The sequence below is a fragment of the Oenanthe melanoleuca genome, chromosome 5 (assembly GCF_029582105.1).
Source record: "Oenanthe melanoleuca isolate GR-GAL-2019-014 chromosome 5, OMel1.0, whole genome shotgun sequence".
NCBI classification, from domain to species: Eukaryota; Metazoa; Chordata; class Aves; order Passeriformes; family Muscicapidae; genus Oenanthe; species Oenanthe melanoleuca.
In genome coordinates, this window is record NC_079339.1 from 49,050,866 (window position 1) to 49,077,075 (window position 26,210).

The 26,210-nt window shown below is 36.4% G+C and overlaps 1 protein-coding gene across 1 annotated transcript in view; it reads left to right on the top strand.

Moving 5' to 3' along the window:
• The window catches only part of EML1 (EMAP like 1), a 78,187-nt gene that overhangs the window by 27,347 nt on the left and 24,630 nt on the right, over positions 1 to 26,210 (top strand). Inside the window, 8 exon segments of the mRNA XM_056492542.1 lie at positions 215 to 229; positions 232 to 396; positions 5,647 to 5,779; positions 14,456 to 14,590; positions 20,952 to 20,980; positions 22,200 to 22,226; positions 24,297 to 24,527; positions 25,321 to 25,450. Coding sequence (XP_056348517.1) covers positions 215 to 229; positions 232 to 396; positions 5,647 to 5,779; positions 14,456 to 14,590; positions 20,952 to 20,980; positions 22,200 to 22,226; positions 24,297 to 24,527; positions 25,321 to 25,450 — 865 coding nt within the window.

Consider the following 26,210-nt stretch of genomic DNA (forward strand, 5'->3'; position numbering starts at 1 on the left):
AGCTGGCCCTGAAACCAATCTCGTCATCACATCTTACTTAAGTATCTTTTTTTTTTTTTTTTTTTTTTTAAATTTCCATCTCTTCCTTTTAGTCACTTAAAAACCTTCTTCAAGAAGTCATCAGGTCTGAGAAAAGCCTGCAACCAATTGTATAAGGTACTTCTGGTTGGCTATCCATTATTGATAATGCATTTTTTTCCTGCTGTTTGTTTAGATGACAGTGCCTCTGCTGCAGCAGTATGGAGGTCACAGATCGCATTGCCTCTCTGGAGCAGCGTGTCCAGATGCAGGAAGATGACATCCAGCTGCTCAAATCTGCCCTTGCTGATGTGGTCCGGCGCTTGAATATCACAGAGGAGCAGCAGGCCATGCAGAACAAGAAAGGACCTACCAAAGGTTTGCATTTCAGATAGATGTAAAATAGATAGTGCAGCTCAATGAGTGTTTCATATGTATTAAAATAGGATGTTCATTGGATCTGGAAATATTCAAAATCAACAGATCAAACTCTAAATAAAATACATTTGAAATTCAATCTGTTATAAAGAACGCATAAAAATCCAGAGAGTTAAATCTGTGAGCCTTCTACAGTTTACATGAACCAGCAAAGCATTTGCATTTTCTTCATGCTTAATCCACAATCTACATTTAACCATTGCTACCACTTCCTTACTTCTGATCAAGATGTTTTATTAACTCTTTAGGAAGGCATTGTCTTCTGTGGGTGAAATTAATGAAAGGCTGGGGGGTTTTTAATCTTAAAAAAATTAGGATTTTTAATTGCATTAAATTTATTTTTAATTTCATTTAGAAATGAATTAAACTGAAGTAAAATGTAATTAAAATTTAATTTAAAATGTCTTAAGTATCTATGGATCATACAGACATAAGTCAGAGCTCTAAGCTAGCACAGAGCTGACATGACTAAGGAGATGGTACAAAACCAGCTGCTCAGCTACAAAGGAAAGGAAGAGCTGTGGCTGTTGCCTGACCATGTTCTAGAGCAGCAGAGCCAGAGCCAGCAAGGTGTGACAGATGTCACTGCTTGGCAGAATTCTGTGCTGTGCCCATGTGCCACAGTATGTTCTCTCAAGGCTCCTGCTCTGCAGGAATGGATTTTTCTGTGCACAGTTCAGTAAAGCTGGACCTGAACATCCAGCACTTCACAGGAGTGATGGTTTAGTAGAACCCAGCCAATGTGATTTACTGTAGTGTGTGAGACTGCCAAGGCCTGGGAGACTGCCTGTGTGCAGCTTAGAGAAACACACCAGGTATTTTAGGGTGGTCTTAGGAGTAAGAGTGGTGGCAGCCTAGATGTGGAAGGAAAGTGCAGACTTCACAGGCTCTTTGTTGTCTAACTTAAGAAGTTATTTCTTTTGGGGTCCTGATATGTAGTAATATTAATTGAAACCTTGCTTTGCATGAGAATTATGTTACATGTTTATTGATTCACAAATTTCTCAGTTTAAAGTTAGTACTTCCTTTATCTCAGTTATATATCTGTGACTTTGCAAAAATATTTACTTCTAGTTTTTGATTTAACAGACTAGGTAGGAGCTACTTAATTTGCTGAACTGAGATGTTTGTTACAAAGTTTTGTGTCTGGAGATGTGGAAAGCTGAAAGGGACAGAATTACAGAGCCAAATAATGAGTTGGTTGTGTCTCATTCTAGCTGTCAGGTGGAGTAGGCACTAAATATCTGCAATCTTGTCTTCATGTTCTCTTCCCTTTCTATTGTAATCTTATTTTGTCTTTGTTTTATTGATAAAAACATTTTAAATATCAGATAAGTTAAATGTTACTAAAGATAGCCTCCACTGTGATAAAATGTTCCATCAAATCTGGTTTTACAAGGGATTAAAAGGCTTCATGTTTTCTGTAAAATAGATATTATCTATGCATGGAGGAAACAAAGTTCTTAATTACTAAATTATTACTGAGTTGTGACCAAATCTGTTCTTGCCTGCTGTTTTACTTAGCAAAATACAAACCAGATTATCATGGATTCTGTGAGCAGAGTTGAATCTAAATCAGGAGAGGTTTTCTTGGTCATGGCAGACCATTAGAGCCATAGTTCAATGTACATTGAAGAAAAGCTGCTGTAAGCTTATCCCCATGTCTTCTATGGCTGGTTTTATAGGGGTTTGTTTGTTTGTTTATTTGTGGCATTTTTTTGTGTGTCTTTTAGAAGTTTTTTTAATGTATATATGTCATGCCTGGTTCTTAACATGTGTGAAATTACAGTATAAGAAGTTTTACTGTAATAATTCAAATAGAGGACTACAAATGTCAATTGCTCTTCCATTGCAAATTACCAGAGTGAGTCCTGGTATTTGCCAATGAAACCCACCTAATTTCTGGAGAAAATCAATACTATGACTGTTTGTGTAAAGAACTTCCAGTTTGCTGTACATCAGTTATATCATTTAGTGTATGGTCAACCTTATTAAACATGAATTATAAACGTGAAAGAGAATCTGAAGTACTCTGATCACTTGCTTTTTTCCCAGCTGTTTTGTCAAATATGATGGTCTATTATTTGTTAGTAGGCACTACTTTATAACAAATTGTATGCAATTACTTAGCATAAGCCTAATTTTAGTTTGGAATAGCATTATGGAGGCTCCTGATGGAGACTCTTAGGAAAGGGGCTTTTTTAGACATGGGAGGAGCTAGGGTGGTGACTTCTCATGCTTTACCCCTTGGGCTGCATGGACTGAACCTGTTTATTTTCCCTGTATTGTTTAATGACATTAGGAATTTTAAAAAGTGGAATTTGAGCCCACAGAATGTCACAGAAATTGTGTCCAAGCAAACTGGTGTTTGAAGCATAATGTATGCTGCTGTTTTTGTTTGATCTATATATGAAGTAGATCAGGATTAAGTGTGCATGTGGTGGGAGGTCTGTGCCTTTGGAAAAACAGGATCCCCCCAGTACTCTATAAAGTCTGGAACAAGAATCTTCATGGGACAAACGACTTAATTTTTCTGAATACTTCAGATTTAAAATTAATTTAAAGACTTCAAGTTTCAGGCTTTCAAATCTATAATGGAAAAATCTTGAGCTTGTTTTCCAGCTCAAGCTTTGTGTTCTTGTTCTAAACTTGAGCTAAGCAGCTTAAAAGCAGCATACATCATGGAAAGGGAGCGGCTTACCTTGTCCATTTGTGAAACTCCTTCCCTAATGTTTTGAGTTTTTGTTTAGTTGTTTGGTTTTCTTTTTACTTTCCTTATTTCATTTTACTACTTGGTGGAGTTTCAGTATGGCTTCCTGCCTTTGTTTTACTTGTGCTTGTTGTTTTTTCCTTTTGCAATTATTGGTTTTGTTTGTAAACTTAACAGCCCTATTAATCCATAGATCAGAGTATGATTAAAAAAGCTGCTGCTGAGGCTGATAAACTTGTCAGTCCTGCTACCACAGGTAAGACCTTGAAGCACCAGAACTTCCAAAATAAACATTACTGACAAAGCAGTAATAGTATGTTACTGACTTCTAACAGCAATGACACATTTGGGATTGTGTGACTGTGATGCCAGTTACCACTGGTGTGAACTAGCTGTTGTAAGTAAAATGAGATAGCTCCCCAGTAAACTGTGGATTTATTGAATAATGCACAGTTTTTCTATGTGTTGTGCAAGAGTTTCATGGTGTTGCTTTCTACACTAGCTGACCATTTAAATCTTTATTTCCAGAATTTGGATTGTGGGTTGGTGCTGGATCTGAAGCAAAACTTCTGTTAAAGGTTGCAGGGTTTATTCCTGGCTGCTGCTAGTTTCAATTTCATAAGGTTAGGAGAGTAAACAGACTCCAGCTAGTTCACTCCAGCTACTCTTTAACAGGCATTTTTTTGAATAACTACACATAAGAAAATATTTTAGTCATTTATTTTTTTTAACTTCAATTGAAGTTTCAAGTAGTCTTCTCAAAGCTTGTTAAAGTTTTGTAAGCTACAGAAAGCTTGCCAGGAGACAGGTCCACAACTTCTCAACTGTAGTTACCTGTGGTTCTATAGAATGCACCAGAATCAGTTTTATACATATGAATTAATTACAGCAATGCAGCAATTAGGAAACAAGCAGCAGAACTTCCAGCACAAAACTCTAAAAAGAATTTAATATACAAAAAAATTAGTAAAGGAGAAGTAAATAAAATTAAGATATCTGAATGAATTAATAAAAAACTAAATAAATAGCAAAGTAAACTTCAGATGTTTTGTATGAGCTCTAAAGACAGCATTAGTCAGTTAAAACAGATCATGGAAGGCAGGACTGGAAGGCACCCTCAGTGAGCAAAGAGAAAATTTTCTTCTTTTATCTCCTTTGTTGACTTTCTTTCCTGTCATCCTTTACTCTTGTAAGCCAAATAAGCCTCACTCCTTCAGTATTTCCCTTATAGGTTGTTTTCTAAATTCTTTCCTCTAAACAAATAAATGACAAACACATAACAAGTAAGTCTGTATTCTAATAAAGTTTCAAGGCAAATTTTGTCTTGCAAATTGCATTCTCTAGTAGACCATACTTACTGACAGTCTTCTCAAGGCACAATTTTTCACGTCTATGTTTTTGTTCAATGTATGAAAACTTAGGGTGAACAAGTCAATAAATGCTTGCTGTCAGTGCTAGAATAGGATGTTCTTACAATATGACCTATAATTGCATACAATTGGTACTGTTTCACTTTAGCCTTTTAGATCTTCTATCCTTGGCAGTCTTTTTTGAAGAACATATCATAGGTATTCTCCCTGCCATCCTTTCTGAGTTCAATGAAATTTTATGTTCCTAAAGTGACTTGTGACTGCTGCATTCTCTCAGGTGGCATTTCTCTGAACCCAGAGGCTTTTGGCATCTCTACAATGGCTTGTAATACAAAGTTCTATCAAATTTCAAGTGATTCAAGCTTTTTTCCCTGCTGTGTAGAGAGTCATGTTTGTGTCTCTGTTTTGAGGCTGTGATCCACAGTAGTTTTCATCGGTACTCATTGCTTGCAGTTTTAAACACAGTTTTTGCAACTAACTTCTAACTACTTGCATGGGACTTTTCTGTTATTCTAATTTTAATTTCAGCTATGACATGTATATCCTTTTTTGAGCCAACATTTGGTCAGAAGAATGTAGGTAGATAATGCCCACTTACTACCTTCACTCTTCTGCTGATTTCAGTTGCTTTTTCTGAGTAAAGGGTACAAATCCTTTCTGTCAAACATAAGCCCACATTCTTTGAAAAAAGACATTTTGGGGGAGGAGAAATTTCTTAATAAACAATTTGCTTGTGGAAAACCTCCAAGAAGATTGGGGGATGAAGAGCTGGAGTTTCTGGGATGACAACTTGCCTTCATTTTTAGCACTCCTCTGGATGCTATCTAGGTGGGCAAGGGGCTGATGTTCTTTTGACAGAGCAGGATTGGTTTTGAGGACAGCTACTTTTGTGCTTACCACTAAGCTCCTTGATCTAGGACAGAGTTTTTACTTTTATTATGAAGAATAATAATAATTTTTTAAAATTCCTCATCTGTGCTGAATTTGGCCATAGTGACACAAAAATGGCATGCTATGTGGAAAATTTAGAATATTCTAGTGTTGTTTGCTGAGGAAAAAATACAGAAAAGTAAATGAAGACAATGATTTCTTCTTATGCTTGTTTTACAGCAAGACCACTGGTACAAACCCTGCCTTTAAGGACCACAGTTAACAATGGAACTGTATTACCAAAGAAACCAAGTGGCTCTTTACCTTCTCCATCAGGAACCAGAAAGGAGACTGTAGCACCAGCAGCAAAAAGGTAGGCACCTATGAGAAACCTTATAGCCTTATATGAAACTGAAAACATGGTATAGCTCCTCTTTTAACCTTCTAGATATGCAGTTTTTCTTACTTGCAAAGCAACAGTCTAAATATTTAGTTTGGAAAGAAAAGGAGATGGATTTCATTCTGAGAGGCTTTAAATTTATTCATTCTGATTACAATTAAGGTTATTGCTATGCGTATTGAAAGAATGTACAATGCTTAGTCTTACTGGTTTGTGTTCATTTCTTGCTTTTAAGAATTTAGCATAGAATAAAGCATTTCTACTCTACTGTTGCCCAACATGATGTAAAAAGTTGTTCAACAATTCTTTGATTAGCTAGTAGAAAATATATGGTCTTCAGAGAAACAGTGTTATCATTGCAAATCAGGATGTTATCATTACTGGTTCTCTCACTAACAAAATTATCATATAAACTGCATGCACAAGGTTAGCAGCATCTCAGGGAGGAGGAAAATTCTCTGCCTAGCACAAATTTATGCAAATGAAAACATCCATCTTTAGATATCTTACCATTAGCATGTATTTAAGCCCTTTTAAAAATTACTGCTCTGCCCCAAATTGCTTTGTGTGTAGCTGTTTTTAAATGGACTAAATGTTTTATACATTTGGGTTATAAGGAATGGAATGGATTGGGTGAAGCAAGTTCAAGTTATACATGGCAGTTACTGTGGTGCTTATCTTCTGCGTGGTATGTGTGTAAAAGATAATAGTGTGGGGTTTGGGGGGATTTTTGTACATTTCATGTGTCTACTCATCTTTTTGTACTGATGGTGCTGTCAGCTCTGAGGGAGGGTAAGTTGTAGAGATGAGAACATTAATCTGCTAAGATCTGAGGTCTCTCTCATAAAGTGAATTTTTCCTCAAAGGGGAGATGGTGGCTAAGGATGTGCCAGTTTTTGTTACTATTTTGAAGGGGGCTGATTTTCAAGAAACTCCAGGTTCTGTTATTGTAGAGAGAAGTTAGCTGTGCACAATTAAAACTGGAAAATATCTTATTTGTTTATGTCACAAAAATGAACTCCTGTGAGCTCTTATGAGCTGGAGCTTGCTGCAGGTGCAGACTTTGGCAGGCTGGTCTGATCAGCCCTTACTGTGCTGCTGTGCTCTGTCTCTAGGGTTCAGCATAGGACTTTCTGCCCCAGAGTAGAGTGGATGAAGTGCAGGTCAGGAGAATACTCATGCTTTCTCTATTCTTGGAGGCCTTTATGTAGTTCAGGTTTTCCATCTAGAATTGCATGCAGCCTGTAGGCATTATCCTAGCTTAGGATCCCTGTAGATAAGTGGTACCCTGTATCCCTTCCACCTGTCTCACATGCAGCCTGGGTAGCCAGAATGCCAGTGGGAAGGTCCTTAGAGAGCATCCTGAGGGGGTATTTTTAGACTGCCTTGATTCCTGTGTGAGAAATTCTTCCACAGGGCAAGGATTTAGTGTCCTTTCATTATGCTTTGTCCCTTCTCATTGCTGCAGAAGCTAGGCTGAAGGTGCTTTAAATATGCATACTGAAAATGTATATTTGGAAAAGAAAAAGTATATATGAATAATTTTGCTGATATAGATGAATACTTATTAAGAGTGCTTAGGAGAGCTCCATGTCCTGAAAAAAGCAGTTGTAAATTCAAATGCTGTAGAATTATTGTTCCCTTCAAATGCTCTAAACTTCTATATTGGTGTCTTTAATACGAAAATGTTCTTTAAAATTACCTTTATTAAACTATATTAAAGCATATTTCTATGCTTTGCCTATAAATATACTTAGAGTAATAAAATTGAATTGTAAGGATCTCATCAATTAATTACTGTACAAAACATCTTTGGTAAATTATTCTGTAATCATTTAATAGTGAACCTTGAAATAACTGATCAGATTTCAGGATTTTATAGTAAATGGTGTTTCACATATTTACTATTCAAAGATGTTACAGTAAGTACTCCAAATATCTTTCTTGTACACAGTCAAGAAGAATGATTAATTATGCATCCTTAAGATTAATTCAATCACACTTTTTGTTTATACTGGACCCTTTTAGCTTCAGGAACTGCATGTTTTTATGCATAAAACAGTAATGGAAATACATCAGCAAGATCAAATAGCTTCCTTTTTCAAAGGGTAGGACTTGTTTATTTGTGCTAGCAGCTTTTCTCAGTGTTGCACAGTTTCCAGATGGTGGGAAATTTCAAGCTATTTTTTTAGTTCTTATTTCTGCTAGGCAGTGGTCTTTTTTTTATGAACTGCTTCCAGAACTGTGGCTAATCTGTAGTGTCTGTATTCTTTAGTCCAAAATATGGTCATGTGACACAGCAGCTGTAAATAGTATTAAGTGTTCATAGATGTTTTAAAACTTAATTTCTGCTTGACTGCTTTTAGTAATTTTTGTATACAACACGGGTTCACAATTGAAAAGGTAGAATTTGAACAGTGGAAGTAAAATTAAAAACAACAATAGGAAAGGGGAAAAAATTTTTACTGAGTCATCCTCTAAACTTTTGATCTGCTATTGAGACTGACAAATATCTGCTAGAATTGGAGTAGTAAAAATTATCATCTTCCTTGTTTTTATTATCTGTGACCATATATCCAAGAGAAAGTGCAGGTGAATGAAGTCTTTCCCAAGTGCTTAATTAATGCTTCATGAAACAAAAGCTTACAATCAAATGATTTCTGATTCCTCTCTTCTCCTATACTTAGCACTGTTTAGGTTAAGACTGTATGATGTCCAATTGAAATGACATCAGTCTGTCCCTTGAAACAGTTTGTTGTGCATTATTTATGTAAATATATGCAAATAGTCTGTGTGGGACTAAGTGTGCATCCATACATTCTCCTGCTAAGAAATAGGTGTATTTACTGGTATGTCTGCAGAGACAATCCCATTTCATACATTAGCTGTATTAAATGTGCTGGTTAACTCGTTTGAACCCGCAGGTTGGTATATGGCTTATCTGCCTTGCTGGATTACCAAGGAGATGTGGTTCAGAGTTCACTACATTTTCTGATTTCCCATTTAATATTTGAAATGAAAATGACTTCTTCTGGCAGGAATATAAAATTTGAGGTAATAAAAAAGGCTTGAGGCTGAAAGGGTGGAACTAGCAGGCTTTTATTTGAGTTCTGCCATATATTCTCTCAGTGACCTTATGCAAATCATTTAACCTCTATGCATATTGCTTTTCCATATGTAAAACATGTATCACTGGATATCAGTAGGTTGTTATAGGGCCTAATGTGATAATTAGATCCAGATCTTGCAAAGCTTTGAGTAACCTCAACTGACTCTGACTTCAATTAGAATTAAGGGCACCAAACCCTGCTTCAGCATTCGGATCTCATTCAGTCAATACCCAATTATGCAGGTTAAGGAAGGACGGAAATAACTTGTATAGAGCAAAAGCACAAATCCAAAACATGGATCAACTGCATTATAAAAGTGTATGGTGGCAATACAGTGCAAGATAGAAAGCCTGGTGATGCTGGTAGTACTGGTACCAAAAATTGTGGTCAAGCACCAAGAGGAGCTGCTGCACTCAGGCTCTGGGGACCATGTGAACACAGCTGGGAGGCTCTGAGTGCCAGCCAGCTAACAGAGAGCTGGAGTGATTCTGAGATGGGTTGAACAATCACCTGACACAGATGGACAATCAAGAATTGCCTGGCTTTGAAAAGTGTTTCCATGTCATCTTCACAAGAAACCTTTGATCAGAGGATTTGATTTGAATTTTAGTATATTTACTAATTCTATGATTTAGTAGTGTATGATCTATTTTGAGTAACAGCTTTTTGAGTGCTGCCATGTTTTTATTGTAAACTTTGTGCTTAGAATAATTTGAAATTTTCCTTCCAGATAAGTTTAATGTATTGTAAGCAGAACTTTCCCTTCCCCCTGCACTCTTTCTTTGGCGTGTAATGTGGCTTGAAGTTTCCTGCTTAACATTAAATTTGTCTTTGGAATTTGGCCAGTACGCAGTAGTAATGTTTTGTGTTCCCTATTAAAATCTAAGGTTTTGTGACTCATCTAGGATAGCTTTGTTTCCAAGAGTTGAGGGGGAAAAAGGGGAAAAAAAATATAAGGGAGGAGAATGCAGACAGTACCTTTCCCAGTAGGGATGCTGGTGCAGGCTGCAGGCTTGCACATACTTTGCCTTTCAAAAGGAGACAATCAGTCATTCTTTCTCCCCCAGCAGATTGCAAAGTATTACAATGGTGCAAAACTCTGACAATGGAGATCAAAAGGAAGAAGCGGGAACAAAGAAAACATAAAGAGCTTTGTTTGGAGGGAGAATAAAATACTTTAATATGATAAATTCCTGTTCTTCTAAACCCTAAACACATGGCCCCTAGGAAATTGTTCAGTCGCCTGGAATTAATGTTGTGCGTTCTGTTGGGGGGCAGCGGTGGTTTGTAACTGGCACACACACAAACTCTGAATTGAACCTTCAGTTAAATGCTCTGTGTAACACTCATCACTCAAAGAAAATGGTTTAAAATCTTTAGAATATAAATTAAAAAAGAAATCCCTCTCCACTGAACTTCGGGTGGCAAAGCTATTACGCCACTTCACAATATCTCGAACAATTAAAGTTCTTAGTGCATTTTGCTCAGAGGCATAATGAAATTAAAGTCATATGTTATTCCTGAGTTCATTCTAATTGATTTAAATGAGGGTCAGAATGAGTGCTAGACAAAATATTAATGCCATCAGTTTCTGTCTTAAGAGCATTGTGGACTGGTTTTTAATTTCTTTTATTAAAAAGCTTTTATATTTTCCCAAATTTTAGTAAAATTTTAATTTTAGTAATAAACTATATATCTTTTTAATTTTGGCCAGATTTGTTCACCACAATTCAGTAATGCAACTACCTGAAACATTCATGCTATGCAGTGGTATATGTATGTATATATGAGGACTTATTTTCTTGTCTTTGTTGTTGCTTTTTAAATAGTCTTTGTCTTTTAGCTGGATCATCTGTCGTGTTCCTTCAGATATCCTCTTTGATTTCTTTTATTTATTTTTTAAATTTTATTTTTGAATCGCTTTACGAATGGTCAGTCTATTGGGGCACTGCTGAGATTTTGTCATTCAAAGATACATTGGTGTTCTTAAATGTATGGTTTGAAATGATCAAACATCTAACTGAGTCAATAAGCACTTTGTTGTTTACTCTTGCACGTGACTTCATATCTTGAAAGCATGCAATTTTGTCTTTTAATGTAAGTCTTGTAAATGTCTTGTTTCCACATTTTATTGTTGCATTCACTTTTTATTCTGCTTTGTTTACGCACCTCTCAATCTGGATTAAGCAGGTCTGTGAATCTTCTCAATGCATGCAAACTGAAAAAGCCTGCTCTAAGGTGAGGGATCCTTAATAGCTTTGTAGTGTTGAAGTTCAGTCGTTTTTCCTTTCCATTTCAATTCAACACATAGAAAGTGGGTGTTTTAGTAAAAGCATTAACATGATAGAACTGTAATTATTATTGCCATTTTTAACATTTCCAGAAGTACATGTCTAAAACTTTCTCATTATTGATAAATGCAACCCACAACTTAGATAACAAAAATGTCAGTGACGGTATCTGCCTGATTTCATACTAACACAATTGTTTTATGGCGGTATTAGACTACATTGCTGTCTTAAGATAAAAATTGTGTAACTAAATGCTATCCTTTTAAATAATTGCAAATGTTCTCCTTTCATATCACTGATATGGAAGTCAAATTCTGAATCCAGTTATACTCTTACAAATCTGTAAGTTAAATGACTATTTTCTGTCATTTCAAATTCCTCCTCAGGTGACAGTGTATCTACTATAACCATGGATATAATCACTGGTGTTTAACAGTCTAGCTAACAAAATGTGTATAATGCCAAAAATGAGTTAATATCATATAGTTAAAATCCTTGTTTCCAACCACCAATACTTCTCACTGGGCTTTTGTTGTTCTTGTTGAAAGTTTAAAATAAAATTTGTCAGAAGATAGCATTACTAATTAGTTTAAGCAGTGATGGGCATAAATCATAAAGGTTTAAAAGAATTTTACACCTGTGGTTAAAGTAATTTTTATACGGATATGAGACTTCATTATTCAGAAAGAAGATAGAATTAAGCTTTTAAATTTTAGTCCCACCCTTTCATTTCTTATCCTCTATTTAATCTTTTGAATGTTGACAGCTATAAAAACAAAACCCCAAGCAACATTAAAATTAGTTTCAAATTGTTTCTTTATTTTTTTCCAAGATTAGTATACTTTGATAATGTCCTTAATTTAATTTGGTGTAGGCTGATGTTGACGCCTCTTATCCTTAACAAAGAAAATATGCATCAACATCACCCTACACTGAAATTTTCTTAACCAGGACAGGATGCCAAAATAAAGATTTCATCCTGACAAATCACACAGGATGTTTGTGTTGTTAATGTATGTGATAGTGGAAGGCACATGCTAATAAAGCCATTTAATATGGAATAAACATTTTCAGTGTCAAGGTTTTATTTTTTAACTGGAGTAGTACTAAATTGGATGATGTTATGAGATGCTGGGAGACTAGTTAAATTGTTAACTTTATTGCATATTAACAGTATATTCTTTAATTTACTAGAGAAGGGTTTTTTCATGCATTTGATATTGAGATGACTTGGATAATGTTAGTTTAGTGTAGGAAGTACACTTCTGAAATTAAGATAGAACTAAATTCTTGTTGCTGCCTTTTCTCTTCCCCTATTAATGCATTTTGTTCTGTCTTTGTGTCATTTTGCATTCTGCTTGCTCTCTAACATTGCTTTCTCCACAGAAACACTATTTTTAAAATTTCAGCTTAATCATTTGAAGCTTGTTTTTATTGCAAGAATGCAGCACTGGACATCTGTCCTACCATCGCTTGTACCAGAAGGTTTTTTGCCAAGCTGCCTGAGATGCACCTTAACATGCATTGCCTCTGCAGATCTGCCCCTGGATGGGCACTGCCTTCTTTTCAGAAGGGCAATTGCTTTGCAGAAAGACTCTGGTTCAGGTGTTCCCATCGTTTCTGTAACTGACTCTCAGCTGAGGTGTTGGAACATTCCCCTCCTTGCTGGTAAAAAGATGTGGGGGGAGCAGAAATAAGTTTGTGTTTTTTTTTAAAGCAGGTGATGCACAGTTGCTAAGCTAACCATTTTTTGAATAGACAGAGAAGTCTGTTTTGGTTCCTCTAGTTATGGAGAGGCAACTTGCAGCACACATAAGGTGGGACACAGCCAGAGGAGGTGACTGAGATGGAGGAGTAGGGATAGCTATTACAGACTGATGGGGAGGTTTGGAGTAGTCCTCAAGAATGCATGAGATGAGTATTCTGGTAAGCAGAGCATCTCTGGGGGTGTATGGAGGCCAAGGGGGAGGTTGCTGGGGATGATAAAAGATGACTAGGATGAGACTGACCTTAAAGGAGTATGTACTGAAGTTTTTCACAGTGAGATGAAGCTTGTGGTTGGGATTTGGGTAGAGAGATGTGAGCTTGAAAGCAGCCATTGGTGTCCCTGGTTTCTGGGGTGAGAGAGCTGCTGAAGGTGATTATTTAGTGTGGAGATTTTATGGCCTAAAGGGGATATTTGCATTGTGCTTTCTGTGGGGGAGAAAACAGTATAGGACTGAAATGGGGGAAAATGAGACCCTGACACTGAGTCCTGTGGTTCAGCTGCTGCCATGGGGGTGGTTCCTGCCTCAGTCTGGGTACTGCTGCCTCAGCCTCTGCTGCAAAGGGCCTGCAGCAACGTGTAAAGCATTACCCACTTTGCAGCCTCACCCTTAGCTGCTCCCTCTCTTGCCAGGAAGCACTGCTTTAAGAAGAAGTGCTTTAGGGAGAAGTGCTTTGGTCAACAATTTGTGTTCTATAAAGCATAAGTTCTGACTGAGCTTCTCTTAATTTAATAAGTAACACTGCTTGTGTTTTAGCTCATATTTTTCCATCAGAGAGAGCTAGATATCTCAGGGTTGCCATAAAGCCACACAGGAGTTCCCTTGATAGCTATCTTGGCAGGAAGGATGGTTGAAGAGTGAGAGGGTAGAGCGAGCTTTAAGCCTTTAAAAAAACCCTCCTGTCAGGACATGTGGGGGATCTAATCTATTCATACATGTAACTAGGAAGCATAGGAAGCATGCATTTTTGTCAGCAATAAAAACAATGCAGGTTAACTCACCATTAATTGCAGTTTGGAATATGTTAAAACTAGCTTTGAACCACAGAGTAATTGATATTGGATGAAGACCCAAAGTTAGCTTGCTTGTGTTCAAATTTTGACACTACTTTTGGCATTCTCTGTAGTCTGGCTGGAAATGTCAGGCAATATGATTTCTCTTTAAATCTTCCACTTCTTTGTAAGAGAATCCAAAAGTTTAGAAGTATGGTGTGGTAGTCAGAGATTAGAAACATGACCTGGAAAAATGATTGCAACTACTCTATGAAATTGGTTTAGCCCATATTTTATGATTAAGAAAAAAGCAGTGTTTGTTGCACCAGCAAAACTCTTACATAGGCTCTTTAAAAAATCAAGATTTTTTGAAAAATCATAGTTATTGTTTTAGGGTCAGTGTTCTACTTGATACATTTCTCAAAAATATTTATTGTAGAATATATACCTTTACAAGTGCCACTGTGAAACTTGCTCCTTGTTTTATTAGCACCATTAAGAGAACCAGTTCAGCTGAGCGTGTGTCCCCAGGAGGTCGGAGGGAAAGCTATGGAGATTCCAAAGGGAGTCGCAACCGCACTGGTTCCACCAGCAGTTCATCTAGTGGTAAAAAGAACAGTGAAAGGTAACGTTATCTAAGTATCTATCCCCTTTCTCTGCCTCCTGCTCTAATAATGAAATTAGTTTCTTTAGTGAACTTAGTTTTGCTTGTTTAAAATATTGGAAGCTTTCTTTTTTTACAAAGCTCCAATTCTTGGACCAAAGTATATATTAAAACATTTGAAATAAAACAGGTTTTCATATTTAGATTAAATTTATTTGCCTTATATAAACAGTGTGAGATCTTAGAGTTTCTCAGGAAAGCTCATAATTATTAAACATGCCTTTTCTAATACCTTAGTGGTTTCCCTTGGTCTTCATATTCCTGACAAGTACTTCTTTAAGTTCCGGTTGTGGTGCATTGACCCCGGCTAGCATCTAAGTATCACACAGCCATTCACTTCCTGTCCTCCAGTGCAATGAGGAGAAGAAAATAGGAAGAGCAAAAGTGAGAAAACTCATAAATCAAGATAAAGGTAGATTAAGAAGTGAAGGAAAGAGGAAGAAAAACCAAAACAATTGTTGAGAAGCATTCAGTCACCACATCCCACATGTAGACTGATGGCCAGTTGGTCTTTGAACTATGAATGCCTTGGTCTGAGAGTCAGATTAAAGATAAATGAAGGAAGAGGTTTACATGCAAGTGCTGTTCAATGAAGCAGAATGCAGTGATGCCTATCTCTGTGTATCTCTGATCATGCTTGTCTGTATTGCTGACAGCACAGAGGAAAGAAGATATCTTGTTCAAGGGTTTCAGACTTAGGATAACCTTGAGCAAATAGCTGTTTTGTTGAGGTTCATCAGCATTGTCAGTATAGGTCAAGTAGTTTTTTCCTGTATTTCCTAGTCAGAATTTAGTTTTGGCCATTTCACTTGACCTATCTATTGCAGTTTCCTTTGCAAGAAATGGTGTTGATGGTACTGTTTCACTGTCTCACGGATGATGTGACCATAAAAACACATTGTTAAGGAAGCTCAATTAATAACTTAATTTACCTGCTCTGTTTGGGCATCAATGCCATTACACGAGTCATTGTCAATGCTGTGGCACAAAATGTTTCTTCCTTTTTATCCAGTCAGCATATTTGCTTGAGTAAGGATTGAACTTGTTGTGTACTGTTTTACAGCCCAAGTATGGGTGATTACATTATTAATGGCTTGGTTTCTGGCTTATGTTTTCAGCTTTGAAGCAAGATGGCAAGTGTTTAAATTATGGAACTTAGAATAAGTTATGGGTTGGGATAAAAGGGCAGACTAGTAAGGGTGGCACTTTGTGGCTGTTGGCTACAAGCTGCCTGAATAGGAGGAACTGCATGGAGTCTTTTTCAGGCAGCTTGAAGCAGCTTCAAAGTCACAAGCCCTGGTTCTTGTGGGAGACTTTAACTACCTGGACATCTGCTGGAGAAGCAACAGAGCAAAGCACAAACAGTCCAGGAGGTTCCTGGAAAGCACTGATGACAACTTCCTGTCACAGGCAGTGGAAGATCCCACAAGGGATCAGTGTGCAAGTGTGCAGCTTGACCCTGTGATAACAAGCTGGGAAGGCCTTGTTGGAGATGTGAAGGATGGAGGCAGCTTTGGCTGCCATGACCATGAGGTGGAGTTCGGTATCAGGAGGGGACAAAGCAGGGAAGCAAGATTTTAACCATGGACTTCAAAGGAGATAACTTTAGCCTGCCCAGGGATCTTAGAAGAATCCTGTGGGAACAGGACCTGCAGGGAAGAGGGATACAAGAGAGTTTGTTGATATTCAAGGATCACTTCCTCCAGGCTCAGGAACAATGAATCCAGATGAGCAATAAATCAGAAAAAGTGGGCAAGAGATCTGCATGCATGGATAAAGGAGGAGGTGTTCTGTTGGATAGCAAGCTGTCCATGGGACAGCAGTGTGCCCTTGTGGCCAGGAAGGCCAGTGGAATCCTAGAGTGCACTAGGAAGAGCATTCCCAGCAGGTTGAGGGAAGTGATCCTATACAAAATCATAGAATTGTCAAGGTTGGAAGAGACCTTTTAGATGATCAAGTCCAAACATCTAATTCTGCCCTTCTGCTCAGCCCTGGAGAGGCATATCTGGTGTGCTGTGTCCAATTCTGGGCTCCTCAGAACAAGAGGGACATGGAGTTCCTGGAGTGAGCCCAGCTGCAAAGTTGATCAAGGAACTGGAGCATGTCTCTTACAAGGAAAGGCTGAGGTAGCTGGGCCTGTTCAGCCTCAAGAAGAGACAGCTGAGAGGGGCCCTCATCAATGTCTACAAGTATCTGAACAGAGGGTGTCAAGAAGATGGAGTCAGACTGTTCTTGGTGGTGCCAAGCAATAACTAGAGGCAATGGGAAGAAACTGATGCACAGGAATAGGATAATTTTTTTTTTTTTTTAATCATGTAGGCACTTGAACAGATTGTCTAGAGAGATTGTGGAGGGTCCCACTGTGGAGGTATCTGAGAAGTGTCTGGACACAATTCTATGCCATGTGCTCTGATATTACCTTGCTTGAGCAGAGAGGTTGGACCAGAAGAATGACTGATCCCTTCCAGCCTGTCCTGTTCTGTGACTCAGTGAAAGGTTTAGTAAATTAAAGGAATAATGAAAAAATTTAAATACTATCAGAGAAAATGTTATAAAAGTGTAGCCAAGGAAGATGTAATATTTACCCTAATTAACAGCTTGTTTGCATTCTGCATCTATGCATGTGAATGAAGTTTTGATAAGCCAACAGAATTCCACAGGACTGGGGTACTTATGGAAATTTGACTCCATCTTAGCATCTGAATTTCCTTCCCTTAAAATTTTTGTAAGATAATTATAAACAACAAATAACTAATAGATGTGGGTTTCATTTTGTTTCTAAGATTTTTGTACTTCAAGATTTCTAAAAGACAAATATAACTGAAAAAAATTTACTATAGCAATATATAATATCCATAAATAAATATTAGTTTTGAGAGGAAAAGCAATCTATTATTAGCTTACTTAGGAACAAAGTGTCTTTCTGGATGTGCAGATTTGAACAAAATCTTTTCTCAGACCCTTGTAGCACAGAGAATGTATATGTGCACACATCTGAATCAGCAAACCAAGCATCAACAATCTTAGGGACAAGTGAGCCTGAAAGATTTGAAAGGCAAAACCAAGCAAAACCCATAATGACCAGTGGAGGGACAGCTAAAAAAACAGCTCACTCTTAATTTAAGCTGCAAATTCTGTGAAGTGTTGCAGTGGTGCGTAACTTTGTGCAGCTACTTTGCCTTGGTGAAGTCATTAGCATGGACCTGTTGTTTTCTGTATTGGTCTCTTGAAATGTTTGGTTTTTTTTCTTGTTTTCTAAGGCTTTGCTTTTTATTTTACATCTATGTATAACTTCCTACTGTATCACACATATGAAATTATATCAACAGCCATTATGTGGTGACCTCATTGATTAAAATAACCTCTTCTATAAACAAAACAAATGTATTATGGATAGTTTGTGTAAAAAAATCAAGTTTCTATACTTAGATGGGTAGACTTGTTTCTGGAATATGATCAGAAATCATTTCACCTGCAAATGGTGAATCTCATTACTTTTCCAATTTGCTGTAGTAATTTACTGTAGTTTTTGAAAAGGTTTTAACAAAAACCATCCTACAGTGCTCTTGCTCTGTGTATTTTAACTTATATTAAAAAATTGCATTATATCAAGTGCCCAAAAGATGAATTCAGTGTGTGTTGTGCAGTGGAAGATCTACATGTCAAAATCTAAATACAATACAGTGCTTTGCAAAGTCAGTTTTATGGATATATCTCTGATCCTGCTACCTGTTTAAGGTGACAATTATCTGAATTAGTTACATGTTGAAGTTACTAAACACATAAAGTGAGACTATTAGTTAGGTTATTCACTTAAATTAAGGAAAGCTATGACTTCTACAAGCTATATAGATGCCCTGTACACTTGAAAATTGATTCCAAAATAGCTGAGAAATAAAAACATTGGAACAAAATAATGATTGTCTGCAAAATGTTTTGGTTTGGCTCTAAGGTTGACCATAGTACTTGAGATGCATTTTTAATTTTTACATCTTATTTCAACAGAAACTCAATGGTTATGTCATTTTACAGTTGTTTAGGCCACAAAGGGTTGAGGAACAGCACTGATCAGAAATCACTCACTTAGCACTTGGGGAAGAGGTCCAACACACAAGACATGCAATGCTTAAGTAAAGTGCAAGTATTCCAAGGAATTAATCAAGAGCATGTGTTAGATTGCCTCAGCAGGCGTTCATGACTTTGGTACCACTGTGGAAACAATCATTGTATGGTTAGAGACTTTTCCACTCATTTCTGTCCATGCAGCCTGTTCAGCACCCCAGCTTTCACCTCCTTGAAGAATGAGTGTCCTCCTGTGGAAGAGGCTGGCTAAAGACTTGCCTCATGCTTCCTCTCGAAACAGAGCCACCATGCAAAATACAAAGCAAGAGTTGTGGGAAGGAAAAATACAAAGCAAGAGTTATGGGAAGGAAAATGATGATTCTGTACACTGGGACTAAGACTGTCCCCTGAAAGCTGATTGTATGTGTGAAAGAGAGAGGAAAAGTGTGGTAACCTAACCATCCACTCACAGTCTGTATCCTTGACCCCTCTGCATCCCTTCCAGCTTGAGATATTCTGTGACTGTGTTTTTCAAAGCATATAGGGTTGTAGGCTGTTATGCAAATCCAGAATGCTATAGAAAGCTCTTTCAAGGAGCTTTAAGCATAAGGAGATGATCATAATCTCCCATGCTACTGTGAAGGGTCCCTACTCCTGTAGCTATCAGCCAGGAGTAAGCCTTCCTGAGGATTAGTTAAGTAGGATGTGACTCAAGTTCAGGAAGAAGGGTAGCCAGAGCTCTGAGTTGTTTGTGGTTAGGATTTATATAATTGGAAAATACAGATGATTTGCTTTATTACTGTCATGAATCAAGCCTTTCACATTTGCTTGATTAGCTTGAATAGGTCGGCATGGTCTGTTCAGAGCTAGGGACTTTTTTGTCTCTAATATGGCAGCATTTCTGACTAGTGTTACATCCCATAAGGTTTTTTTTTTGTTTTAAAAAATATTTTTAAAAATATCCTCATTCATAAGAGAAAATGTTCATCTTGGTGTTAACAATGGCAGCACATCATGCTATTTATATAAATGACATTGGCTGTGTATGCCAGCTTGAAGCATGTATTTGGATGCATGATTAACACAAAGACTGATATTATGGAAAGTTGCTAAATCAGGAGTAGAATCAAAATTAATTTTGATTTGGTTTGGGCTTATCATTAAGTAAATTATTATTCTCAATATAAGTGTCAAACCAAATCAAAGCAAAAAGTACAATATAATTATTTGCTACATCTTTCATTGTAGGGAGAGAGAGTCTTTTATGCTTAGAAAAAACCTGTGTGCAATAATCAAACACAGTCTTGTTTATTTTTTTCATTTCTCCCTATCTGCCCACTGCAGTCTAGGAGAGGGAGTTGAGATGGCATCAAGCTCTAGGAATACTTCATGCTTCAGTATTTCTCCATCGGAATAATGGGAGCTTCAACCCTTTTGGGATCACCCTAAGAAACTTACAGCAGTTATCTGATACTTCAAAAGTTTTATTGCATTAAAAAAGAGGAAATTAGGAAGAAAATAAAATACATGATATAGCTTTGTGTCCCATCCATTCTTCAGAAACAGCAGAAACAACATCCTCAGACTTGATTGACAGGGGCAATGGACAAAAAACCCCAATGACTAGCATTTCTTAACAAAGATTCCTTCCTTTTGGCCAGGGTAGTACTATCCAGAGAGCTTCTCAACATGCTGTATATATTTTCCCCTCAAGTTTTCCCAAATATTTTCTCAAGACAAGAAGAAAAACCCATTTCCAGCTGTCTTGAAGGCCGCTGTGCAGTGACAAAGTGAAGACATTTGAATCATGGTTATGTGCTTTCTGTTTTACCAAGTACTGTTGTTCACCAAGGAACAGCTGGGCAATTCCATGTTTTATGAAGTCTTTGGAAAAAGCAGAATTCAAACTTTGGTTTGCTCCTTAAACCCAGGCTGGAAGCAAAAAACGATACAGTTTCTCATGGCTTGTTCCTGTGTTCTCCTGTAACTGGACTAACTTCACAGAAGAGAATTTGGTAGTTAGTAGAGAAAAATCTGTAATTTTGAGAATTGAATGTAAAAGTGCCATCAAGGATGTTTAACTGTGTTTGCCTGGGGACTTACTTTGTAAATAACTTAATTGAAAAATATTTTATTTGTACATACAGTCAACAAAAATTTATATTATTGCAGTTTTAGTTTTATGTTATATTGATACTTAAACAGGTCCAGACCGTATGTGCATGCTTTTAAAATAGTAATTTCTTCATTATTTTCACAGCAAACCCAAGGAACCAATGTTCAGTGCAGGTAGGAACTTTTAAATTTTTTAACCAGATAGTAACTGTGATAACATATTTGAGTTCCCCCACTAAACCCCCTTTCTTCTGTGGATACCTAAAAATTTGGGATCTAAACATGATACTTACAGGCTGATGTTGATGTATTTTTAGAAAGTTGATCAGTTCACTCTAGATTTTTTTGATCCAATAGATTTACTTTACAGTTGGAATTCTTTGTAAGACAAGGACAAAAAATGCTATGTCTTCTTACTTTGCATATGTCTCCTCTTTCAAAGCAGTATCAAGGTTTTGGTAATTAAAGCAATGCCAATTTCCAGCTATGATGATGTCATGTTATTCATAAAGCAATGTTTGTCCTTGTCATTGGACAGTTAAAATATTTGAAGCCTCAATAAAACTATGAAGCTGACTAGTGTATCTAACGGTTATTTTTGTTCTGAAAAGTCAATGACAACTAAAAATAAGATTTATTTTAACAAAATAGGGAAGGGAAAAAACCCTGTTGATTTATCAGATGTATTATTTTTATGCATAGTTCTGTGACAGTAATCATACATTAAGCTGAAAAAGTTGGACATCTTTTGTTTACTGCATGGATTGATCAGCATCCAACAAAGCTCTTAAGCCATATTTCAGGATTTAATATAACTGATTCTGAAGTCAATAATACATGAAATTAAATAAGCACTTAAGTCTCTCGTGACAATATAATCATGGTTCATGTCCCTTCCATGAAAACTGATGGTTTAGAAAAAGAAAACTTCTGATTTGCACAGAATATGCTTTCCTTGCCTAATTTTTCTGTTTCCTTTATACCATGTAAGCAAAGGTATTTGTAATATTTTTTTCTTCTGCCACTTTTCCCATAGATAAAGGTCAGTAATTAAACAAGTGTGACACTGCATTGATGTCATTCTCACCTAGACAAAATTCCTACTGAAATGAATGTTTTTTTTCTAAGAAGGTTATACTTGTTGTGTTACTGAAGTATACAGTTATATAATGGAGTTTAAGCCAGTGTTTTAATGGTAGAACCAAACAGAGGCCTCACTGAGGAAAGAGGTTTAGAAGGTAATTACCCAGTGTCTAGCTCAGTGTTTTGTCAAGCCCCAGGTTAGCCTGCAACAGACTAAGACTGGACAGCCTGTAGAGCAGGTATTTAGAGAGTTACTGTATTCAAACACATCTTTATCTAGCCCTTCTGTCTCTGTCTCTGTAATCACAAGGGAAGCGCCGTGTGACACACTGCAAAGGTAGGCTTCACTTCCAAAACCTCATAGCTCTCGAAGCAAAATGGCTCTGGTGGGATAAAAGCTCAATATTTATACAGCTCTTTTCTAACTTGTGCGCATTTTGCAATGTTAAAACTTCTCTAGTTCTTTTGAGTGAAACAAAAATATTATGCCATTTATTATATTATCTACTGAATTATAACCCTCAGGTGCACTTTAATTATAATAATGGGTTATAATTTATGTTCCTGTGGATTTATTCCTAAGAATTTGAATTAGGAAAAAAAATGTTGAGAGAGCTATATGGCAACACGTGGATGTTCACTGTGTTTGAAATGGCATTCTGCACTTTTGCTGAAATTTGCCCTCTTGTTGGCTGTTTTGCTGTTAGCCTAACATGATCATAGAAGCCTTTGTTTTTTCTTGCTTTTTCTTACTGAGTAGATTGTAGATTCTTCTGAACCTTAAATAAACAGACCTAGGCCTACAACTAATTTCTCGTTGCTTTTTGCTTAGTGTCATAAAGCAGAGTTACATTTGGTAAACATACCATGTTGGTTTCTAAAGCTTTAGTTAAATTCTAGTGTAAATATGCACATTTTTGATGCATGTTTATATCTGTGATCTAATCACAGATTTATCTGCTTTTTAGAAATAGCTATATCCTAACACTTTTCCAACTAATCAGCGTCTTTCTGCTTTGCAATAAATGTGAATTTCACAAAGCAAAAATGTTTGTTCTCAAGGCAAAGTCTATTAGAGAGTCTCTACCTCTGTGTATTCTTTGTACAAATTTTTACCTGCAATCAGTGGTGGTCTCCTCTGCAGATCCCACTGGCATGTGCCTTCTTATTTCAGTTCACTAACTGTTAATTTATGCAACAACAATATCCAATTTACAAAACCACAGATGTAAAAGATACATTTGTCTAAAAGTTCCACTGTTGATCTGTCTTTGTAGTTTGATGATTGTCTGTCTTTACATCTATATCTTTACATTTAGAATTCTACTGTCTTATAAACTTACTTAAGAGAAGTATGGAAAAAATTATGTAGATTGGTTGTGTAGATAATGTATGTGGGTTAAGAACAAAAACTGGTAGAGATGGAATATTACTGAAAGTTAGAAATAAATACACAATATGATTTTTATGCCTGACCTAATCAGCCTAAGTTCCTCTTTGTAGTTAGGAGAGACACATACACACATTCTGAAGGCATAATTTATATACTTGTTGTAATATAGTTGGTATAGTTTACTGGTTAGTATGTACTTTCCTAGTCTGGTATGACTAGGTCAAATGCTTCCACTGTAAATGCAACTTTTATGAGTCCTGTAAGCTTTAGGTGAGAAAAGCAGCTCTGTGAATTAAACTTTGGTTCATTCACAGCCTTTGATAAGTACAGCCAGTAGTTGTCATTGCTGAAAATCTGTTGACTCGCAGTGCACCAGCATCAGCAGTGTTGGCACGTGTTTGTAGCTCATTAAATAGATGCTGCATGCGCATACAATAGTGCTGTAATGCTTTGCTATTTAATGCTCTACCCTCTATTTTATTTTCCAATACAGATATATTGGAGTAGATTTTTAAAAACAGTTCCAATATTCTATCATTTCAATGGGCATCTTGAAGTTCCAACCTTCTGTCACCATTATTTCATCATTATTGTCTCTTCTTTTTAACATCAAGTTTTCTGTTGCTTTCATTTTATGCATGCATTCTGTAAATTAAGCTAGAGATACCTAGCTGTAACTTTACTGTGACAGATCAGGTAGATCTCTTTCCCATATGACTTAGTCTAAAAGCAAAATACACATTTAGTTAGGTAATACCGCATAGCTATGATGTTTATTTGTTCAATCAATAATTCTTATTAATTAATTTAGTCAGGATTTGTAGCATATGCATATTTCCAATTAAAATAAAGCCTTAGCTTTCAAATTTTAAAAATAGTGGTTTATTTGTAATAATACTTAAAAATTCATAGCATAATTTAACAGTCCTAAATTGTATAATTTTTTTTTCATTTACATGATTTTTGTTACTTTTGCCCTTCCATTTCCTCTGTGCCCACGATTATTCTGTCTAGTAACTCTACAGATGTCACTGACTCCAAAACTGCTTGATTCGCATGCGAACAAGGCTGAACCCCTTGATCTGCCGATGGAGCAGCAAGAGCCAGCACGTTCTGAATCTGGACAAACTTCATCAGAAGTTCACAGGACACCCACTTTGGCCTTGCCACTTCCCAAAAGTCCTAGTCAGACCTTCATGGCATTTCCCAGATCTCCTAGTTTTATAAGCCCCATGAAGTCCCCAAGTCAGTACTTCCAGATCTGTTATTAATCTCTGCTTCTCTGCCCCAAAAATATTTCTTACCAGTTCAACACATTACTATTAGTATTTTCTTCTAGAAATGTTTACTTCTGTCAGCCAATTGAGTTTTTGTAGCTTCTGTCCTGTATGTTATTTTCCTTTCTTTTAATGTGCTATCAATGTTGTCATTCCTTTTTCAATGTTTAGTAATTCTTAAAGCACGTATCTTTTCTGCATGTACATCAGCATGATTCCTCTTGCTAATTGTTTGTGTTCCTTATTTCGAATGTATCTCTAACACTGTATCAAGTGTAAAGCATATCTTTACACTGGGATGCAAAGAATGTGACTGAGTGTTGGAAAATAATTTAGATGCTGATGCTCAAGTGTAAACATTGATTAAAAATAAAATTAATTTTACGTGGCATTTCTGCGTTAATTGTAATCTTTGATTTATTCCCCTCCATTTTAAATATTTAAAACCTGTAATATTGTAAAATTTAAAAGAAAAAGTTTCAATTTCAGACCTTTCTGGTTTGTAGTTCTTCATGACATTGTTTAGTTCTGATTCTGATGCTCAGAATATTTAGAGGAAGAAGGGACTTCATATGTTTTTTAAAAATTCTGCTTAGTCATTACAATGTAGGAAAAAAACCTGCTAAATTTCTAAGTTTGAGATTGCATGTCGTTCTGTAATTGTAACGCACCAAAGTGTTATGTGGGAAGGGATGGAGGAGCATTGGAATTCTCCCTGATGGCTTTTTTGTGTAACATTAAACATTTCTGACCTTTTGTAGAGGAAGGATACGTAAAAATGTTTCTTCGTGGACGTCCTGTTACCATGTACATGCCCAAAGAGCAAGTGGAATCTTACAATTTGGAAGCAAAAGTAGAACTACCAGCCAAGAGGCTTAAACTGGAATGGGTGTATCCTTTCTGTGCTGGAGGACTACTAGAAATCAATCATTCCATAATTATTTGGGTTAAATAACTTACTCAGCTAAAGGACAGCAGGATTAAGGTCATAGGGTTCATTTAATTGGTGAAGTGACATTCCATTGAAAATAGGTGTTAATTTCTTGAGGCTGCTGTTCTTCACCTTGTAAAGTACAGGGTGGCAGCTTAAGAAAGATTTTGCTTAAATGTTGCCTGAAGGTTAAGTCTGAAGCATGCTAATTAGCCAAAGATTAAACTAGGCATATCATAAGAATGTAGTGAGCTGGGATTATTAATTATAATATGCATAAGACAAGCTCAAGTTTTTTTCTAGTTCTTACCAGTAATTTATCATTTTTAACTGTTTTATAAAATGTACATCTTTGTCCTTAAGAGGACAAACTTAGATAGCAACTTGAATAAGCCCTGAATTGAGTAGTGCTGTGCAACTGATACATGCTTAGCCATAAAATTTATAAAATATGATATATAAAATAATGTTTGGATTTGTATATTAAGGGGGATTAAACACCATAAATATTGAGCAACCAGGTTTTTCCACTGACTGCTATGAGTGGACGTAATTGCAGAAATCTAACTTTAAAGAAGTGTTTAATTACATACAAAATCTTTCTTATTTCACTTTTAAGAATAATGATATTCTTTATAAAAAAAGACATTTCACTTTTGTATAATCTTATTGTATATAATAGATAATTCTAGGTAATATAAACACAACAAGATCTGACTC